Source organism: Zalophus californianus, chromosome X (assembly GCF_009762305.2).
Source record: "Zalophus californianus isolate mZalCal1 chromosome X, mZalCal1.pri.v2, whole genome shotgun sequence".
Lineage (NCBI taxonomy): Eukaryota > Metazoa > Chordata > Mammalia > Carnivora > Otariidae > Zalophus > Zalophus californianus.
Genome location: NC_045612.1, coordinates 385,889 through 406,557, shown reverse-complemented (window position 1 = coordinate 406,557; position 20,669 = coordinate 385,889). Strand labels below are relative to the sequence as shown.

At 37.7% G+C, this 20,669-nt stretch overlaps 1 protein-coding gene across 3 annotated transcripts in view; it reads right to left on the bottom strand.

Annotated features, from left to right (window-relative positions):
* The window catches only part of TMLHE (trimethyllysine hydroxylase, epsilon), a 143,870-nt gene that overhangs the window by 73,792 nt on the left and 49,409 nt on the right, over nucleotides 1-20,669 (bottom strand). For 2 of the 3 annotated variants that reach the window (XR_004819832.1, XM_027608875.2), the window contains exons 5-6: nucleotides 6,653-6,772; nucleotides 2,841-3,077 (exon numbers count right to left, since the gene is read on the bottom strand). Coding sequence is in view for 2 of the 3 variants with exons in the window: in XM_027608875.2 (XP_027464676.1) it covers nucleotides 2,841-3,077; nucleotides 6,653-6,772 (357 nt within the window). In the remaining variant the exon portion in view is untranslated. Of the gene's footprint in view, nucleotides 1-1,824; nucleotides 2,363-2,840; nucleotides 3,078-6,652; nucleotides 6,773-20,669 lie in introns of those variants that run through there. The other variant, XM_027608876.1, reaches the window with a different exon arrangement.

Here is a 20,669-nt window from a genome sequence, read left to right as displayed (position 1 = left end):
AACACAGGCACATTCATTCATTTATATATTATTTATGGCTGCTGTTGTGCTTCCACAACAGTATTGAGTAGTTGTGATAAAGACCATATGACCAGCGCGCCTGGGTGGCTCAGTCAGTTAACTGTCTGCGGCTCAGTTCATGATCCGAGTCCTGGGATCGAGTCCCGTGTCAGGCTCCCTGCTCCGCGGGGAGTCTGCTTTTCCCTCTCCCACTCCCCTTGCTTGTGCTTTCTCTCTCTCTCCCTCTCAAATAAATAAATAAAATCTTAAAAAAAGACAATATTACCCACAAGCCTAAAATATTTACTATCTAGCCCTTTACAAAAAAAAAAATTTGTAGACCCCTAATATAGAATATCCACAACAATCTTGAAAAAGAACAAAGTTGACAAACATATTATCTGACTTCAAGAATTACTGTAAACCTGCAGTAGCCAAGACAGTGTGGAACTGTGATAAGGAACCACAAATAGATAATGGAATCAAACAGAGCTCCCAGAGACAAACCCACATTTATATGATCATTTGCTTTTTTAAAAAGATTTATTTATTTATTTGAGAGAGAGAGAGAGAGAGAAAGAGCAAGCTAGCAAAAGCAGGGGGAGGGGCAGAGGGAGAGGGAGAAAGAATCCACAAGCAGACTCCCTGATGAGTACAGAGCCTGACGCGGGGCCCAATCCTGTGACCCTGAGATCATGACCTAAGCTGAAATCAAGAGTCAGACACTCAACTGACTGAGCCACCCAGGTGTCACTGGTCATTTGATTTTTAATAGAGTTGCAAAGGGAATCCAATGGGGGAAAGGAAGGTCTTTTCAACAAATGAAACTATAATATCTGGATATCCATATGTAAAAAATATGAACTTCTACCTATACCTCATAACACAGAAAAAATTAACTTGAGGTAGATCACAGATTTAGATGTAAAAAATAAAACTATAACACCTTTAGAAAACATAGAATGTCATCATGTCATGGGGGCAGTCAAAGATTTCTTATACAGGTCATAGAAACAATAATCATTAAAGAAAAAACTACTCAATTAAATTGCATTAAAATAAAAAATTTCAGCTCATAAAAACATACTGTTAAAAATAAATACGTAAGCTACAGGTTAGAAAATAATATTCCTAAAACATGTATCAGGTAAGAAATAGTGACCAGGGTATATAAAGAACTCAATAATGACAACCCAATGAAAAAATGGACAAAAAATTTAACCAGATACTTCAGAAGATATATAAATGGCCAATAAGCATATGGAAAGATGCTCAACATCATCAGTCATCAAAAAAATGCAAATTAAACCCCAAAGAGATAACCACCATAATGGCTAAAACTAATAAGACTGACAACACCAAGTATTAGCAAGGATGTGGAGCAGCTATAACTTTCATACATTCTTGATGACAATGTAAAATGAAACATCTACTTTAGTAAAAGTTCTGGCAGTTTTTTTATGAAATTAAATACTCACCTACTCTATGACTCAGCAGTTCCACTCCTAGCTATTTACCTGAGTGAAATGAAAAGACATATCTACAAAAATGCTTTTCTATGAATGCTCATGGCAGTTTTATTCATAATAACCACAAATTAGAAACAGCCCAGGTGTTTATTCATAAAAAAATGGATTTATTCTATGGTATGAATTTCTGGAACAGGCAAAACTAATCTATTGTGGCAAAAATCAAAACAGTGATCTCCTCGGGTGGGTGTGCAGGGTTGGACTGGGCAGGGGTATAAGGGGACTTTCTGCAGTGATGGCAATATTCTATATCTTGATAGGGGTTTGGGTTACATAGGTGTATGCATTTATCAAAACTCAGCAGATGTATATTTGATATTTTAAAAAATAATTGTATGTAAATTTTATTTCAAAGTTAAAAATTTATAAAAAGATATTGAACTCTACTTAAAGATATAAAATGCTGAAGTATTTAGGGGGACATGTAGTCATAGCTACAATGTACTTTGAAATGCATCAAAAATAAGATTAACTGATGGATAGACAGATAGATAGATGACAGATAGATAGACAGAGAGATAGATGATAGATAAGTAGATAGCCAGATAATAAAAAAAGCATAGTAATACCTTCCTGGTAGAATCTAGGTGGTAGGTCTATGGATTTTACTGTAAATGCTTACAACTTTTTGATCTATTTAAAAATGTTTATAATCAAATGTTGGAAAAAATACTGAATACCTACTTACTGTTCTAGGCAATGGGGATACAAGAGATGACGAAGGTAGAGTTTTTCAGAGGAGGTTATCCAATGGAAGTGAATTAGTATTTGTGTAGTTCATATTACAATCCAGGGGCAAAGGCAGGAGCAACAATTTATTTTTATCTTCACAACTGGGTGTGGAGGAGGTTTGAAATGAGTGAAGATGATGAGTTCAATTTTGAATATGATGTGCTTTATGATCCTACAAGATTTCTAAGTGGCAACATCTAGTGGACTATTAGATATACAGGTCAGGAGGTTTGCATAAATCTGGGGTACAAATGTTGTGGTTGTCATGCCTTTGGGTATTCTAGCTTTGGGTCAGGGAGCACAATTTAATAACGGGTTTTTATTTCAATAGTGTTTTCATTTTAAAATACTATCTCAAATATCTCCTGCCCCCCAAATCTAGTATTCTTTACCTGTTGGCCTATTTATTTTTCCATGGGAAGTATAATAAAAACAGAAATTGTACTAATAAAGAGCTATAAAATAGCAAGATTAAGATGTGGTCAACATAAGGATTTTAGGGATTTTCATTAAGCTAATAATTTGAAGGCTAATAATTGGTAAATACATTACACTGGCAAATGGTTCTTTGGTACTCACCTGATCAAATAGAGCTCTTTATTCCATGGGTAGATATTTAAGACTGGCCCAACCCCAATCATGTGGTTGTGACATTCTCCAACATTTTCAATATATTCATGCTTCAATGGCACTTTGGTGAGGAGTTCAAATTCCTCAGGTGCCTTTTGAAGTACCTGTTCTGCTGCATAGAATCCATCTACCAGCAGTGTCCTGCCACCTGTTCCTTCATGCTTAAGACAGTGAAACACTTGAATGCTAAAGAGGGAAAAAATTAAATTCTTTTGTTCAGTGGAGAAAAGAGAACATATCAAAATTTTAGAAAATTATATATGAAATAATTACTGACTCTGCTTGTATCATTTTCATTTCCAAATTGTTTTTCCTTATAGCCAGTTATACTTTTTTGTGCTTTGAAATATTAATGCCACTATAGGTTTCTTCTAAACACATTCAATATGAATTAAAATCTGTATGTGCCAGACCCTGGGAATACAGGCATGAATAAGATATAGTCTCTGTTTTAAAAAAGCCCATAGTCTAGTAGGAAAACATGAAGGAAATAAATACCAATAAAATATGATAGGCACTATATTAAGTTGTATACAAGATATAGAGGGGCCATAAAGAAAGGACATTATTTACAAAATATATTTAAGGAAGAGAGCAAGAAGCTCCTGTCAGCGTAGCACAGAGAATCACGAAAGGATTTTTTTTAACTTTTTTAAAGATTTTATTTATTTATTTGACAGAGAGAGAGACAGCGAGAGAGGGAACACAAGCAGCGGGAGTGGGAGAGGGAGAAGCAGGCTTCCCGCGGAGCAGGGAGCCTGATGCGGGGCTCGATCATAGGACCCTGGGATCATGACCTGAGCCGAAGGCAGACGCTTAACGACTGAGCCACCCAGGCACCCACGAAAGGATTTTAAACTGGGAAACTCTATGGTCACATTAATATTTTTAAGACTTGACTATGATGATAGTATGGGAGATGGACTGGCGGGAAGCAAGATGACAAAAAATGTGGCAAACAACATGCTAACTGAAATAGACAAAAACACTGAGGGCTTGAGCTTAGAGAAGGGTGTTAGAGAAAAGACACACCAAGGAGATACTATAGGAGTAGAACTGACAAGATTTGATAACTGATTTAAATGTAGTAGAGAAAGAACAAGCAAAAATCTAGAATGACTTCAGGTTTTTCACTTGGGCAACCTGTCATTTGTTAAGAGGGAGAATGCAGACAGAAGTGTAATTGATCATAATGAGGGGGTGTGAGGGGTTGAAAAAGAAGTTCACTTTAGGGGCCATGTTGAAGTAGTTGAGTCATATGTGGCTGAAAATGTTAACAGGGAAAGGAAAAGGGACTTAATGAGCTGGAAAACTATACCAGAAATTTCAAATTAACAAGGGGAAAATAAAATTAATAGTAATTTAGAAAAAAAAATAAAAGTAAATAACAAAGTAAAGTAAGTAAAAAATATGAATGCAGATAGAAGGAATAAAATCAAGGAGAACTTAAGGAACAATATCTAGGACATGGACAGAGGAAAATAAGCCAGCACAGGATGCTGAAGAAAAGTGGTCAGAGATGTAGGAGGAAAACTAAAAAAGGAAGGATATTTAAGAAGAGGAAGCAGTTAACAGCATGCTCCAGGGGTTAAGATGAAAACTGAAAGGTACACACTAAGCATGGCAATAAGTTAGTTGCTGGTGACTTTGGAGAGAGTAATTTTATCTTTGTTATTTTATTTATTTATTATTTATTTGAGAGTGAGCACATGGTGGGAGAGGGGCAGAGGGAGAGGGTAAGAGAGAATCTCAAGCAGACTCCCCGCTGAGTACGGAGCCCATGCGGGGCTTGATCTCAGGATTCTGAGATCATGACCTGAACCAAAATCAAGAGCTGGACACTTGACCCACCGAGCCACCCAGGTGACCTTAAAGAGAGTAATTTTAATTGGGAGGGGTTGGATAAACTAGCCGACTATGGATTTGAGGAATGAATGGGAAGTGAAAATGAAAAGACACTGAACGTAGATGATTCTTTTAATAAATTTAGCTGTGAAGGGGAGGAATAAGGCAGGGCTATAACTAGAGGGAGACAGAGTCCAAAGAAGATATGAGAAGCTGATAGGAAGGAGTCCATAGGTATGGAAAGGGTGAAGATTTAGGAGAGAGAAATCTCCAAGGAGGCTGGAGAAGACGAGATCCAGAGCAAAGGTAGCTTTTGAAAGGACAAGGCATATAACAATGTTGATGATGATGATGACAATGGCTAAAGTGATGATAATAATAATAACAGCTAGTATTTCTTGAGCACTTAATATGTGTCAGGCACTATGCCAAGTGCTTTAAATACATCATGTAATATAATCCCTAAGCAATACTAATGAATAGGTTTTATTACTAGTCCCATTTTACAGATGAAGAAACTGAGGCATAGGGAAGTTAAGTTACTTGTCCAAGAACACAAAGCTAATATATGTTACAGCTGGGATGCAGATCCAGATCTGTTAATGACATGGCCTGAACTCTTAACCACTCTTACTATACTGCTAATGTACTTACTTGGTCCTTGTCATTGATTAGAAAGGTTTAAATTAATGGCAGAGACAACTAACTGCTTATCTTTGGTAGTGGTCAAAGAGAAAAGAGTTACTCAATATTTGAATGTCAACCTCTGTCCAGATGCTTCCCATCCCATTTCCTCTTTCTTCCTTCTGCACCCCCTAGAATGAGGATGCAGGGCTGTTGGGATCTTCATATACTGATAACACTGACAAGGATATCTAAAAGCTGCTTTATTCTTCCTCCCCTGAACCAAATATTCTTAAGTTCCAAACCCTTAAAGAAAGTCAATGTAACCACAATCAATTGCATATTATCACCATCTCATATTGTCTTTAAAAATCCATATGTACACTCACTTTACTAACATCTTTATGCCTCAGCTCATCATCTAAATGCAGAAGCAAGATAAATAACAAAATAACAACTACAGAGGTACCTCTAATGCGTGGCAAATGGTAGATAAGTATGGTATTTATCCAACGTGTCACATAATTATCATTTCATTTTTGTGGTGAGAACATTTAAGTTCTACTCTCTGTTAGCTACAGTGGTAATAATATATAACCATTGTACACCTTAAATTTATACAATGTTATATGTCAATTATATATTAATAAAGCTGGGGGAAAAAGGTTTATCTTTGGCTCAGCAGCTTCTGATTCCATGTGAAAAAAGGTTTTTTTTCACTAATTCCTCCTCTCCAACTTCTTACAAATTGGATTCAAATTCCTGTTAATACCAACCCAAAGCAGCTGTGTTTAGAAGATAGACCCCTTTGCAATATAACTAAATATAAGAAAACTGTACAATTCCAAAATTAATGGTTAGACTTTTTTGGTAAGTTGTTGGTAATTACTTTGACAAAAAAGTAAATTAAACAAAATTAAGATCCATTTATATAGTAAGGTGTATTTTTCAATCATTTCAAAAAAATTTATTCTTGTAAGTCCAAATAAGACTGAACTGGGGTATTTCAAAATGATCATGTTTCTAAGAGAAGAAAAAGAAATAGTCACACACAGCAGGAGCAGATATGATCTTGGTTCAAACAGAATGGAAAATGATTAAGAAATTATTCATTAAGGAGGGCACGTGATGTGATGAGTACTGGATGTTATACGCAACTGATAAACTACTGAATACTACATCTGAAACTAATGATGTACTATATGCTGGCTAATTGAATTTAAAAAAATAAAGAAATTATTCAAGACCATCACATGCAAAGACCCTAATATAGAAAATTCTAATCCACTTACCCACAGGGTTCTTGAAAATAGGTAGTGTCAGTGTGCCGATCCAAAGCCAGCTTGGTGTATGCAGTGTCACCCCTGGAGAAGTCTGAAGTAAAATACCACATCCTCCCATAGATGGTTTCTCTGTCAAATCAAATGAAGGAAGACTTAATTATTTGAAAGCTTTATTCTTGTCTTTCACAACTTTATTAACTTCTTTAATTATTCAAAAGTAACAACAGATTTTTTTGGCTCCAGATTTCCATCTATAAGGAGTAGATGACAGTTGAACATACCACCAGTCTTAACAATTCTGTCACTGATTAATATTCTAGGAAGTTGGGGGGAAACTGTGAAAGTAGAGTTGACTCTTGAACAACATAGGTTTGAACTGCATGGATCCACTCATACATGGATTTTTTTTTCAATAAATACATTATTGTAAATATATTTTCTCTTCCTTATGATTTTCTTAAGAACATTTTCTTTTCTCTAGCTTACTTTATTGTAAGAATACAGTATATAATACATACAACATATAGAATATGTGCTAATTGACTATGTTATTGATAAAGCTTCTAGTCAACAGTAGGCTATTGCTAATTAAGTTCTGGGGAGTCAAAAGTTACACATGAATTTTCAAGTGTCTGGGGGAGGGGGAGGTCAGTTCCCCTAACCCCCACATTGTTCAAAGGTCAACTGTATAATGTGGTCTGAAAGCCTAGGGAATTATCCCCCTCTGTTTATGTGCCTACTTTTAATAGCTTTCACATTCATGGTTTTTTCCTGTGCTCACCTTCCCTGCATAGAAAAAGATGTCTTTATGCAGATGCTTTTAGAAGTGATTAACGTAGATCCTCACCCATCTTTTGGACATGGAGGAATAAGAAAAAGAGAAGAGGATAGTTTATGTTAGCAAGTATTTAATGAGATGCTGTATCACTGTTGTTGTATCTCTCCTTAAGGTATACATCATAGATTTTTATTTTATAGTTATTTTTCTGGTGGCTCAGATCTGACCAAAGGTCACTTTAATTCTTTAGCTTTCAGAGTTCATCTTATTTTCTGAACCCTCAAAGGCCAAACAGGAAATGGTCTTCCTCATGAACTATAATCTCTAAAGCTCTCTCAATTGATTGTTTACCAGCACAGCTTCCTTTACTTGAAAGTTCTCTATTTTACTGACCAGTTCAAAAATGTTGATTATGCTGTACCAGGATAGGGCAAATGACCCAGCATTCTATTTGTTACACAATGAGCTAGAACTGGCTCTTATTAAGTAAAAGGAAAGTACTACTTATAACAAAGTATGTTTACATCACATTTATTACTATAGAAGATCAATCTATATACTACCTAGAAACGCAGACTAGAAGTGGAAACAACATTGTATTTAGGATCAGGAAACCTGAGCTATCTGAATCCCAGTTCTTTTTTTTTTGAACTTAAAAAAAGATTTATTTATTTATTTTAGAGAGACAGAGAGAGACGGAGGGTGGAGGGGGAGAGGGAGAGAGAATCTGAAGCAGACTCCACGCCCAGTGCAGAGGCTGACACGGGGCTCAATCTCACGACTCTGAGATCATGACCTGAGCTGAAACCAAGAGTTAAATGCTTAAGTGACTGAGCCACCCAGACACCACCCCTTTTTTCTTACTGAACATCTTCTGTTAGCGCTGTTATAAATACCACACCATTTTTAAAAATTTTTATTTATTTGAGAGAGAGAGAGAGAGACAGCATGAGCAGGGGTAGGGGCAGAGGGAGAAGCAGACTCCCCGTTGAGCAGGAAGCACACCATGGGGCTTGATCCCAGGACCCTGAGATCATGACCTGAGCCGAAAACAAGAGTTAGACGCTTAACTGACTGCACCACTCAGGTGCCCCTACACCACACTATTTGTTAAAAATTTAATTATTTATCTAAATTCCAGTTAGATAATATACATTGTAATATTTGTTTCAGGTGTACAATACAGTGATTCAACACTTCCGTACAACACCCACTGCTCATCACCACAAGTGCACTCCTTAATCCCCATCACCTACTTCACCCATCCCCCCCATCCACCTCCCCTCTGGTAACCATCAGTGCATTCTCTATAGTTATGAGTCTGTTTCTTGGTTTGTCTCTCTTTTTTCCCCTTTCCTCATTTATTTTGTTTCTTAAATTCCACATAAGAGTGAAATCATATGGTACTTCTCGTTCTCTGACTTATTTCACTTAGCATTATACTCTCTAGCTTCATCCATGTCATTGCAAATGGCAAGATTTCATTCTTTTTTATAGCTGAGTAATATGTCATTGTGTATGTATACATCTTTTTCTGCATTCATCAATGGATATTTGGGCTCCTTCCATAATTTGGCTATTGTTGATAATGCTGCTATAAATATTGGGATGCATGTATTCCTTGGAATTAGTACTTTTGTATTCTATGTATAAGTACCTAGTAGTGCAAATTGCTGGGTCATAGGGTAGTTCTATTTTAACTTTTTGAGGAATCTCCCTACTGTTTTCCAGAGTGGCTGCACCAGTTTGCATTGCCACCAACACTGTAAGAGGGTTCCCCTTTCTCCCCATCCTCACCAACACCTGTTGTTTCCTGTGTTGTTGCTTTTAGCCATTCTGACTGCTGTGAGGGGATATCTCATTGTAGTTTTGATTTGCATTTCCCTGATGATGAGTGATGCTGAGCATCTTTTCATGTGTTTGTTAGCCATCTGTATGTCTTCTTTGGAAAAATGTCTACTCAGGTCTTCTGCCCATTTTTAATTGGATTATTTGTTTTTTGGGTGTTGAGTTTGACAATTCTTTGTAGATTTTGGATACTAACCCTCTCAGAGATGTCATTTGCAAATATCTTTTCCCATTCTGAAGGCTGCCTTACAATTTTGTTGACTGTTTCCTTCCTGTGCAAAAGCTTTTTATCTTGATGAAGTCCTAATAGTTCATTTTTGCTTTTGTTTCCCTTGCCTCTGGCGATGTGTCTAGTAAGAAGTTGCTAGGGCCAATGTCAAAGAGGTTACTGCCTGTGTTGTCTCTAGGATTTTGTTTCTTGTCTCACATTTAGGCCTTTCATTCATTTTGAATGGTGTATGGTGTAAGAAAGTGATCTAGTTTCGTTCTTTTGCATGTGGCTGTCCAGTTTTCTCAACACCATTTATTGAATAGACCTCTTTTCTCCATCGGATATTCTTTCCTGCTTTGTCAAAGATTAGTTGACAGTTGATAGAGTTGTGGGTTCATTTCTGGATTTTCTATTTTGTTCCATTTATTTCTGTGTCTATTTTGTGCCAGTACCATACTGTGTCAATCACTACAGCTTTGTAATATAACCTGAAGTCCAGAATTGTGATGCTTCCAGCTTTGCTTTTCTTTCTCAAGAATGCTTTGGCTATTCAGGGTTTTCCATGGTTCCATACAAATTTTGTGAAAAAATGCGGGTGGTATTTTGATAGGGATTGCATTACATGTGTAGACTGCTTTAGGTTAATATAGACATTTTAACAAAGTTTTCCAATCTATGAGCCTGGACTGTTTTTCCATTTCTTTCTGTCATCTTCAATTTCTTTCATCAGTGTTTTATAGTTTTCAGAGTACAGATCTTTTACCTCTTTGGTTAGGTTTATTCCTAAGTATCTTATTGTTTTTGGTACAATTATAAATGGAATTGATTCCTTGATTTCTTTCTGCTGCTTCATTATTAGTGTATAGAAATGCAACAGATTTCTGTATGTTGCTTTTGTATCCTGCAATTTTACTAATTCGTGTATCAGTTCTAGCAATTTTTTGGTGGAATCTTTTGGGTTTTCTATATAGCACATCATGTCATCTACAAATAGTGAAAGTATGACTTCTTCCTTCCTGATTTGGATGCTTTTTATTTCTTTTTGTTGTCTGATTGCTGTGTCTAGGACTTCCAGTATTATGTTAAATAACAGTGGTCAGAGTGGACATTCCTGTCTTGTTCCTGACCATAGAGGAAAAGCTCTCAGTTTTGCTCCATTGAGGATGTTTGCTGTAGGTTTTCGTATATGGGCTTTATTATGATGAGGTATGTTCCCTCTCTCCCTACTTTGTTGAGGGTTTTTATCAAGAATGGATGCTGTACTTTGTCAAATGCTTTTTCTACATCTACTGAGAGGATCATATGGTCCTTATCCTTTTTCTATTAATGTGGTGTATCACATTGATTGATTTGTGAATATTGAACCACCCTTGCAACCCAGGAATAAATGCCACTTGATCGTGGTGAATGATTCTTTTAATGTACTGTTGGATTCAGTTTGCTAGTATTTTACTGAGAATTTTTGCATCCATGTTTATCAGGGATATTGGCCTGTAATTCTGTTTTTAGTGGAGTGTGTCTGGTTTGAGAGGAGTCTGTTCAGGGTAATGCTGGTCTCATGGAATGAGTTTGGAAGTTTCCCTTCCATTTCTATTTTTTGGAATAGTTTGAGAAGAATAGGTATTAATTCTTCTTTAAATGTTTGGTAGAATTCCCCTGGGAAGCCACCTGGCCCTGGACTTTTGTTTGTTTGGAGATTTTGATTACTGATCCAATTTCTTTGCTGGTTATCAGTCTGTTCAAATTTTCTATTTCTTCCTGTTTCAGTTTTGTTAGTTTATGTTCTAGGAATTTATCCATTTCTTCCAGGTTGTCCAAATTGTTGGCATATAATTTTTCGTAATATTCTCTTATAATTGTTTGTGTATCTGTGGTGTTGGTTGTGATTTCTCCTCTCTCATTTGTGATTTTATTTATTTGGGTCCTTTCTCTTTTCTTTTTGTTAAGTCTGGCTAGGAATTTATCAATTGTATTAATTTTTCAAAGAACCAGATCCTGTTTTCATTGATCTCTTCTATTGTTTTAGTTTCTATATCATTTATTTCTGTTCTAATCTTTATTATTTCCCTTATTCTGCTGCTGTTAGGCTTCATTTGTTTCTCTTTTTCTAACTCCTTTAGGTGTAAGGTTAGGTTGTTTATTTGAGATTTTTCTTGCTTGTTTTCAATTTTTATTGTTATGTTAATCACCATACATTACATCATTAGTTCTTGATGTAGTGTTCCATGATTCATTGTTTGTGCATAACACCCAGTGCTCCACGCAGGATTTGCCCTCTTTAATACCCATCACCAGACTAACCCATCCCCCCACCCTCCTCCCCTCTAAAACCCTCAGTTTGTTTTTCAGAGTCCATCATCTCTCATGGTTCGTCTCCCCCTCCGACTTACTCCCCTTCATTCTTCCCCTCCTGCTATCTTCTTCTTTTTCTTTTTTCTTAACATATGTTGCATTGTTTCAGAAGTACAGATCTGTGATTCAACAGTCTTGCACAATTCACAGCACTCACCATAGCACATACCCTCCCCAATGTCTATCACCCAGCCACCCCATCCCTCCCACCCCCCGCCACTCCAGCAACCCTCAGTTTGTTTCCTGAGATTAAGAATTCCTCATATCAGTGAGGTCATATGATACACGTCTTTCTCTGATTGACTTATTTCACTCAGCATAACACCTTCCAGTTCCATCCACGTTGTTGCAAATGGCAAGATCTCATTCCTTTTGATGGCTGCATAATATTCCATTGCGTATATATACCACCTCTTCTTTATCCATTCATCTGTCGATGGACATCTTGGCTCTTTCCACAGTTTGGCTATTGTGGACATTGCTGCTATAAATATCGGGGTGCACATACCCCTTTGGATCCCTACATTTGTATCTTTGGAGTAAATACCCAGTAGTGCAATTGCTGGATCGTATGGTAGCTCTATTTTCAACTGTTTGAGGAACCTCCATACTGTTTTCCAGAGGGGTTGCACCAGCTTGCATTCCCACCAACAGTGTAGGAGGGTTCCCCTTTCTCCGCATCCCCGCCAACATCTGTCGTTTCCTGACTTGTTAATTTTAGCCATTCTGACTGGTGTGAAGTGGTATCTCATTGAGGTTTTGATTTGGATTTCCCTGATGCCGAGCGATGTTGAGCACTTTTTCATGTGTCTGTTGGCCATTTGGATGTCTTCTTTGGAAAAAGGTCTGTTCATGTCTTCTGCCCATTTCTTGATTGGATTATTCGTTCTTTGGGTGTTGAGTTTGATAAGTTCTTTATAGATTTTGGATACTAGCCCTTTATCTGATATGTCATTTGCAAATATTTTCTCCCATTCTGTCGGTTGTCTTTTGGTTTTGTGGACTGTTTCTTTTGCTGTGCAAAAGCTTTTTATCTTGAGGAAATCCTAATAGTTCATTTTTGCCCTGGCTTCCCTTGCCTTTGGCGATGTTTCTAGGAAGAAGTTGCTGTGGCTGAGGTGGAAGAGGTTGCTGCCTGTGTTCTCCTTTAGGATTTTGATGGACTCCTGTCTTACGGGAGTAAGGTCCTTCAACCATTTGGAGTCTATTTTTGTGTGTGGTGTAAGGAAATGGTCCAGTTTCATTCTTCTGCATGGGGCTGTCCAATTTTCCCAACACCATTTGTTGAAGAGACTGTCTTTTTTCCATTGGACATTCCTTCCTGCTTTGTCAAAGATGAGTTGACCATAGAGTTGAGGGTCCATTTCTGGGCTCTCTATTCTGTTCCATTGATCGATGTGTCTGTTTTTGTGCCAGTACCGTACTGTCTTGATGATGACAGCTTTGTAATAGAGCTGGAAGTCTGGAATTGTGATGCCGCCAGCTTTGCTTTTCTTTTTCAAGATTCCTCTGGCTATTCGGGGTCTCTTCTGGTTCCATACAAATTTTAGGATTATTTGTTCCATTTCTTTGAAAAAAGTGGATGGTATTTTGATGGGGATTGCATTGAATGTGTAGATTGCTCTAGGTAGCACTGACATCTGCACAATGTTTGTTCTTCCAATCCATGAGCATGGAACGTTTTTCCATTTCTCTGTGTTTTCTTCAATTTCTTTCATGGGTATTTGGTTAAATTTATTCCTAGGTATCTTATGGTTTTGGGTGCAATTGTAAATGGGATCGACTCCTTGATTTGTCTCTCTTCTGTCTTGTTGTTGGTGTATAGGAATGCCACTGATTTCTGTGCATTGATTTTATAGCCTGCTACTTTACTGAATTCCTGTATGAGTTCTAGCAGTTTTGGGGTGGAGTCTTTTGGGTTTTCCACATACACTATCATATCATCTGCAAAGAGTGAGAGTTTGACTTCCTCTTTGCCAATTTGGATGCCTTGGATTTCTTTTTGTTGTCTGATTGCTGTGGCTAGGACTTCTAATACTATGTTGAATAGCAGTGGTGAGAGTGGACATCCCTGCCGCGTTCCTGACCTTAGGGGAAAAGCTCTCAGCTTTTCCCCATTGAGAATGATATTCGCTGTAGGTTTTTCATAGATGGCTTTTATGATGTTGAGGTATGTACCCTCTATCCCTATACTCTGAAGAGTTTTGATCAAGAAAGGATGCTGTACTTTGTCAAATGCTTTTTCTGCATCTATTGAGAGGATCATATGATTCTTGTTCTTTCTTTTGTTAATGTATTGTATCACGTTGATTGATTTGTGGATGTTAAACCAGCCTTGCAGCCCAGGGATAAATCCTTTTAATGTACTGTTGGATTCTATTGGCTAGTATTTTGGTGAGAATTTTTGCATCCATGTTCATCAAGGATATTGGTCTGTAATTCTCCTTTTTGAGGGGGTCTTTGTCTGGTTTTGGGATCAAGGTAATGGTGGCCTCATAAAATGAGTTTGGAAGTTTTCCTTCCATTTCTATTTTTTGGAACAGTTTCAGAAGAATAGGTATTAATTCTTCTTTAAATGTCTGATAGAATTCCCCTGGGAAGCCATCTGGCCCTGGGCTTTTCTTTGCTGGGAGAGTTTTGATGACTGCTTCAATTTCCTTAGTGGTTATAGGTCTGTTCAGGTTTTCTATTTCTTCCTGGCTCAATTTTGGTAGTTGATACATCTCTACGAATGCACCCATTTCTTCCAGGTTATCTAATTTGCTGGCATAGAGTTGCTCATAATATGTTCCTATAATTGTTTCTATTTCTTTGGTGTTGGTTGTGATCTCTCCTCTTTCATTCATGATTTTGTTGATTTGGGTCATTTCTCTTTTCTTTTTGATAAGTTGGGCCAGGGGTTTATCAATCTTGTTAATTCTTTCAAAGAACCAGCTCCTAGTTTCGTTTATCTGTTCTAGTGTTCTTTTGGTTTCTAGTTCATTGATTTCTGCTCTGATCTTTATTATTTCTCTTCTCCTGCTAGGTTTAGGCTTTATTTGCTGTTCTTTCTCCAGCTCCTTTAGGTGTAGGGTTAGGTTGTGTATTTGAGACCTTTCTTGTTTCTTGAGAAAGGCTTGTATTGTTATATACTTTCCTCTCAGGACTGCCTTTGCTGTATCCCAAAGATTTTGAACAGTTGTGTTTTCATTTTCATTGGTTTCCATGAAATTTTTTAATTCTTCTTTAATTTCCTGGTTGACCCATTCATTCTCTAGTAGGATGCTCTCTAGCCTCCATGTATTGGAGTTCCTTCTGACTTTCCTCTTGTGATTGAGTTCTAGTTTCAAAGCACTGTGGTCTGAAAATATGGAGGGAATGATCCCAATCTTTTGGTACTGGTTGAGATCTATTTGTGACCCAGGATGTGATCAATTCTGGAGAATGTTCCATGGGCACTAGAGAAGAATGTGTATTCCATTGCTTTGGGATGGAATGTTCTGAATATGTCTGTGAGGTCCATTTGGTCCAGTGTTTCATTTAAAGTCTTTATTTCCTTGGTGATCTTTTGCTTAGATGATCTGTCCATTTCAGTCAGGGGGGTGTTAAAGTCCCCCACTATTATTGTATTGTTGTCAATCTGTTTCTTCGCTTTTGTTATTAATTGCCTTATAATTGGCTGCTCCCATGTTAGGGGCATAGATATTTACAATTGTTAGATTTTCTTGTTGGATAGACCCTTTAAGTAGGATATAGTGTCCTTCCTCATCTCTTATTACAGTCTTTGTTTTAAAATCTAATTTGTGTGATAGAAGGATTGTCACCCCAGCTTTCTTTTAGTGTCCATTGGCATGGTAAATGGTTTTCCACCCCCTCACTTTCAATCTGGGGGTGTCTTTGGGTCTAAAATGAGTCTCTTACAGACAGCATATTGATAGGTCTTGTTTTTTAATCCAATCTGATAGCCTGTGTCTTTTGATTGGGGCATTGAGCCCATTTACATTCAGGGTAACTACTGAAAGGTATGAATTTAGTGCCGTTGTATTGCCTGTAAGGTGACTGTTACTGTATATTGTCTGTGTTCCTTTCTGATCTATGCTGCTTTTAGGCTCTCTCTTTGCTTAGAGGACCCCTTTCAATATTTCTTGGAGGGCTGGTTTCGTGTTTGCAAATTCCTTTAGTTTTTGTTTGTCCTGGAAGCTTTTTATCTCTCCTTCAATTTTCAATGAGAGCCTAGCTGGATATAGTATTCTTGGCTGCATATTTTTCTCGTTTAGTGCTCCGAAGATATCATGCCAGTCCTTTCTGGCCTGCCAGGTCTCTGTGGATAGGTCTGTTGCCAATCTAATATTTCTACCATTGTAGGTTACATATCTCTTCTCCTGAGCTGCTTTCAGGATTTTCTCTTTGTCTCTGAGACTCGTAAGTTTTACTATTAGATGTCGGGGTGTTGACCTATTTTTATTGATTTTGAGAGGGGTTCTCTGTGCCTCCTGGATTTTGATGCCTCTTTCCTTCCTCACGTTAGGGAAGTTCTCTGCTATTATTTGCTCCAATATACCTTCTGTCCCTCTCTCTCTTTCTTCTCCCCTGGGATCCCAATTATTCTAATGTTGTTTCGTCTTATCGTATCGCTTATCTCTTGAATTCTGCCCTCGGCAAAGACATTTGGGAACCACGGCAACAGGCCCCTCCCCCAGAAGATCAGCACAAACAGCCAGCAAGCCAAGACCAAGTTTACCGATCAAGGAGAACGGGAGAACTCCAGCACTAGGGGCATACTGCACATAGAATTCATGGCTTTTTTTTACCATGATTCATTAGTTTTTCAAAGTTAATTTTTTTAAACTTTTTAAAAAATTTTTTCTTTTTCCCTTTTTCAACCAACATTTTATCAATCCCTTTTTAAAAAAAACATTTTTTATTTTTCATTTTTAGAGTCATATTTTATCCATTCATAGTAGTTACCCTTATTTTTGGCATATATATGTAAGTTGTTCTCTCTTTAAAATTTTGAGATACAGTTTCTTCTAACAGATCAAAATATACCCTAAATCACTAGTGTATGGCTTTGTTCTAGTCCACTGCCTGATCACATTCTCTCCCTTCTTTTTCTTTTTTTTAAAAATATTATTCTTTCTTTTTTCAAACAACTTCTTATCGTGTCAATTCCTTTTATAAAATCTTTTATAATTTTCATCTTTACAGTCATCTTCCATCCCTTCATTGTATCAACCCTTATTTTGTATATATATAAGTCTTTCTCCCTTTAAAATTTTAGGAGGCACTTTTTTCTAACAGACCAAAATATGCCCAAAATCTTGTGTGTGGCACTGATCTATGCACTAGCCTGATCATATTTGATCATATTCTGTTTTTTTTTTTGTATTGTTCTGTTTTTGTTTTTATCTTTTTGTTTTTTTCCTCTTTCTTTTTTCTTTCTTTCCTTTTCTTTTCCCCTGGTTTCAGGTCTTTTCTGATTTCTATAGAGTATATTTGTTGGGGACATTTTTAACCTGTTAGCATTTTGTTCTCTCATTCATCTATTCTCCTCTGGACAAAATGACAAGACGAAAAAAATCACCTCAGCAAAAAGAACAAGAGGTAGTACCGTCAGCCAGGGACCTACTCAATATGGACATTAGTACGATGTCGGACCTAGAGTTCAGAATCATGACTTTAAAGATACTAGCTGGGCTTGAAAAAAGCGTGGAAGTTATTAGAGAAACCCTTTCTGGAGAAATAAAAGAACTAAAATCTAACCAAGTCGAAATCAAAAAGGCTATTAATGAGGTGCAATAAAAAATGGGGGCACTAACTGCTAGGATAAATGAGGCAGAAGAGAGAATCATCGATATAGAAGACCAAATGATGGAAAATAAAGAGGCTGAGAAAAAGAGAGAGAAACAACCACGAGATTTTTCTTGCTTGTTAAGGTAGGCCTGTATTGCTATATGCTTCCCTCTTATGACCACTTTTTGTTGTATCTGAATGGTTTTGGACTACCGTGTTTTCATTTTCATTTGTTTCCAGGTATTTTTTTTTATTTCTTCTTGATTTCCTGGTCGACCCATTTATTGTTTAGTAGCATGTTGTTTAACCTACATGTATTTGTGGTCTTTCCAAATTTTTTCTTGTGGTTGACTTCCAGTTTCTTAGTGTTGTGGTCAGAAAACATGCATGGTATGATCTCAATCTTTTTGTATTTGTTGGGGCCTGATTTCTGACCTAGTATGTGATCTATTCTGGAGAATGTCCCAGGTGCACGTGAAAAGAATATGTATTCTGCTGCTTTAGGATGGAATGTTCCTAATATATGTTAAGTACATCTGGTCCACTGTGTCATTCGAAGTCATGGTTTCCTTGTTGATTTTCTGTTTAGATGATCTGGTCATTGCTGTAAGTGGGTGTTAAAGTCCCCTACTATTATTGTATCATTATCAATGAGTTCATTCATATTTGTTATTGTTTTATATATTTGGGTGCTCCCAAGTTAGGGGCATTGATATTTACAATTGTTAGATCTTCTTGCTGGATAGTCCCCTTTATTAAGATATAGCACCCTTTTTCATCTCTTGTTACAGTTTGGTTTAAAATGTAGTTTGTGTGATATAAGTACTGCTACTCCACCTTTCTTTTCATGTCTGTTAGCATGATAAATGGTTCTCCATCCCCTCACTTTCAATCTGCAGGTGTCTTCAGGTTTAAAATGAGTCTTGTAGGCAGTATATAGATGGGTCTTGTTTTTTTTTTTTTAATCCATTCTGACACCCTATGTCTTGATTGGAGCATTTATTTAGTCCATTTACATCCAAGGTAATTATCAATAGATATGTATTTATTGCCATTTTATTACTTGTTTTCTCATTGTTTCTGGAGATTTTCTCTGATCCTATCCTGTCTTTGTCAATTTTGGTTTCTCCTTTCCACTGAGAGAGTATCCTTTGATATTTCTTGCAGGGCTGGTTTAGTGGCCACTAACACTTTTAGTTTTTGTCTGTCTGGGAAACTCTCCCTCCTATTCTGAATGATAGCCTTGCTGGATAGAGTATTCTTGTTTGCTGATTTTTCCCATTCAGCACATTGAATATGTCATGCCACACTCTTCTGGCTTGCCAAGTTTCTGTGGAGAGATCTACAGCTAACCTAATGGGTCTTCCTTTGTAAGTTAAGGACTTCTTTTGTTTTGCTGCTTTTAGGATTTTTTCTTTATCACTACATTTTCCAAATTTAACTACATTATGCCTTGGTGTTGGGCTGCTTTTGTTGATTTTTTTAAAAGATTTTATTTATTTATTTGACAGAGAGAGGCATAGCGAGAGAGGGAACACAAGCAGGGGGAATGGGAGAGGGAGAAGCAGGCTTCCCGTGGAGTGGGGAGCCCAATGTGGGGCTCGATCCCAGGACCCTGGGATCATGACCTGAGCCGAAGGCAGATGCTTAATGACTGAGCCACCCAGGTGCCCCTGCTTTTGTTGATTCTGATGTGAGTTTTCTGTGTCTCCTGGATCTGGATGTCTGTTTCCTTCCCCAGATTAGGGAAATTTTCAGCTACTATTTCCTCTTCTGCCCCCGTTTTTCTCTCTTCTGGGACTCCTATGATACAAATGTTATTACATTTGATGGAATCACTGAGTTCCCTAAGTCTGTTCTCCTGTTCCATAATTCTTTCTCTCTTTTGTTCAGCTCCATTATTTTCCATTATTTTGTGGTCTTTTAAAAAATTTTTTGGAGGGGAGAGAGACAGAGAGAGAGAGAGAGAGATGGGGGAGAGGGAGAGAGAGAATCTTAAGCAGGCTCCACTCCCAGCAAGGAGCCCGATGCAGGGCTCAATCTCATGACCCTAAGATCATGACCTGAGCTGAAAACAAGAGTTGGATGTTTAACCACTGGAGCCATCCAGGTGCCCCATTAGTTTGTCTTCTGTATCATTATTCACTCCTCTGCTTCTTCCATCCTTGTGGTCATTACATCCAGTTTTGAATCTCAGTTACTGCATTTTTTATTTCTCACTGGTTGTTTATTTAACTCTTTTATCTCTGTGGTAAGGGCCTCCCTGAAGTCTTCCATTCTTTTCTCAAGCCCAGCGAGTATCCTTATGATTTTTGTTTTAAATTCTCCATCAGGCATGTTATTTATATCTATTTCCCTTGGATCTCTGGCTGTAACCTCTTCTTGTTTTCTTTTCTTTTTTTTTTTCCTTTGGGATGAATTCCTCTGTCTTGGCATTTTGTCTAGGTCTTTGTCTTCTCTGTGTTAGGAAAGCCTGTTATGTTTCCTGCTTGAGAGTAATGGCTTTATGAAGAAGAAGTCATATAATGTCCAGGGCTGGGTGCATTAAGGAATGTCTCTGGTTTGTGCTGCACGCACTCTGCTACTGTGTTTTGGCTGCTCATCCCTCAGGTCAGTCCTCTGAAGAGTTTCTCATTGTCTGTGGTTGGCAGTGTTTGGACCTTGGCCAGAATGTGGTGAGTTTTAACTAGGTATGCTCTGGTCTGCTTGTTAAATGAGACCTGATACCACTTCCACTAGAACTGAAGCCTTGCAGAACTCTATGGTCGGTAGACGTGGTGCATGCAGGGGTTTCTGCTGGTCTTCTGGGGTAGGGGCCTGCTGCACAGGTCCTTAGGCATGCTTGCAGGAAAAAAGCAATACCAGCAGAGTATGGGGTGGGGGGTGGCACTTGGGATAAGCAGATCAGGCAGCCAGTGTGGGCACTGTGCTGTTTATTGAAGTCGGTTTATGCTGTGGGACAGGGGAGGGAAATGGCACCAGCCAGCTCCTTTGTCCCCGGAGAGAGGAATTCGTGCTTGCTGCTCTCAGGGAAGCACTCCTAGAAAAGTGAATAATTTGCCCTC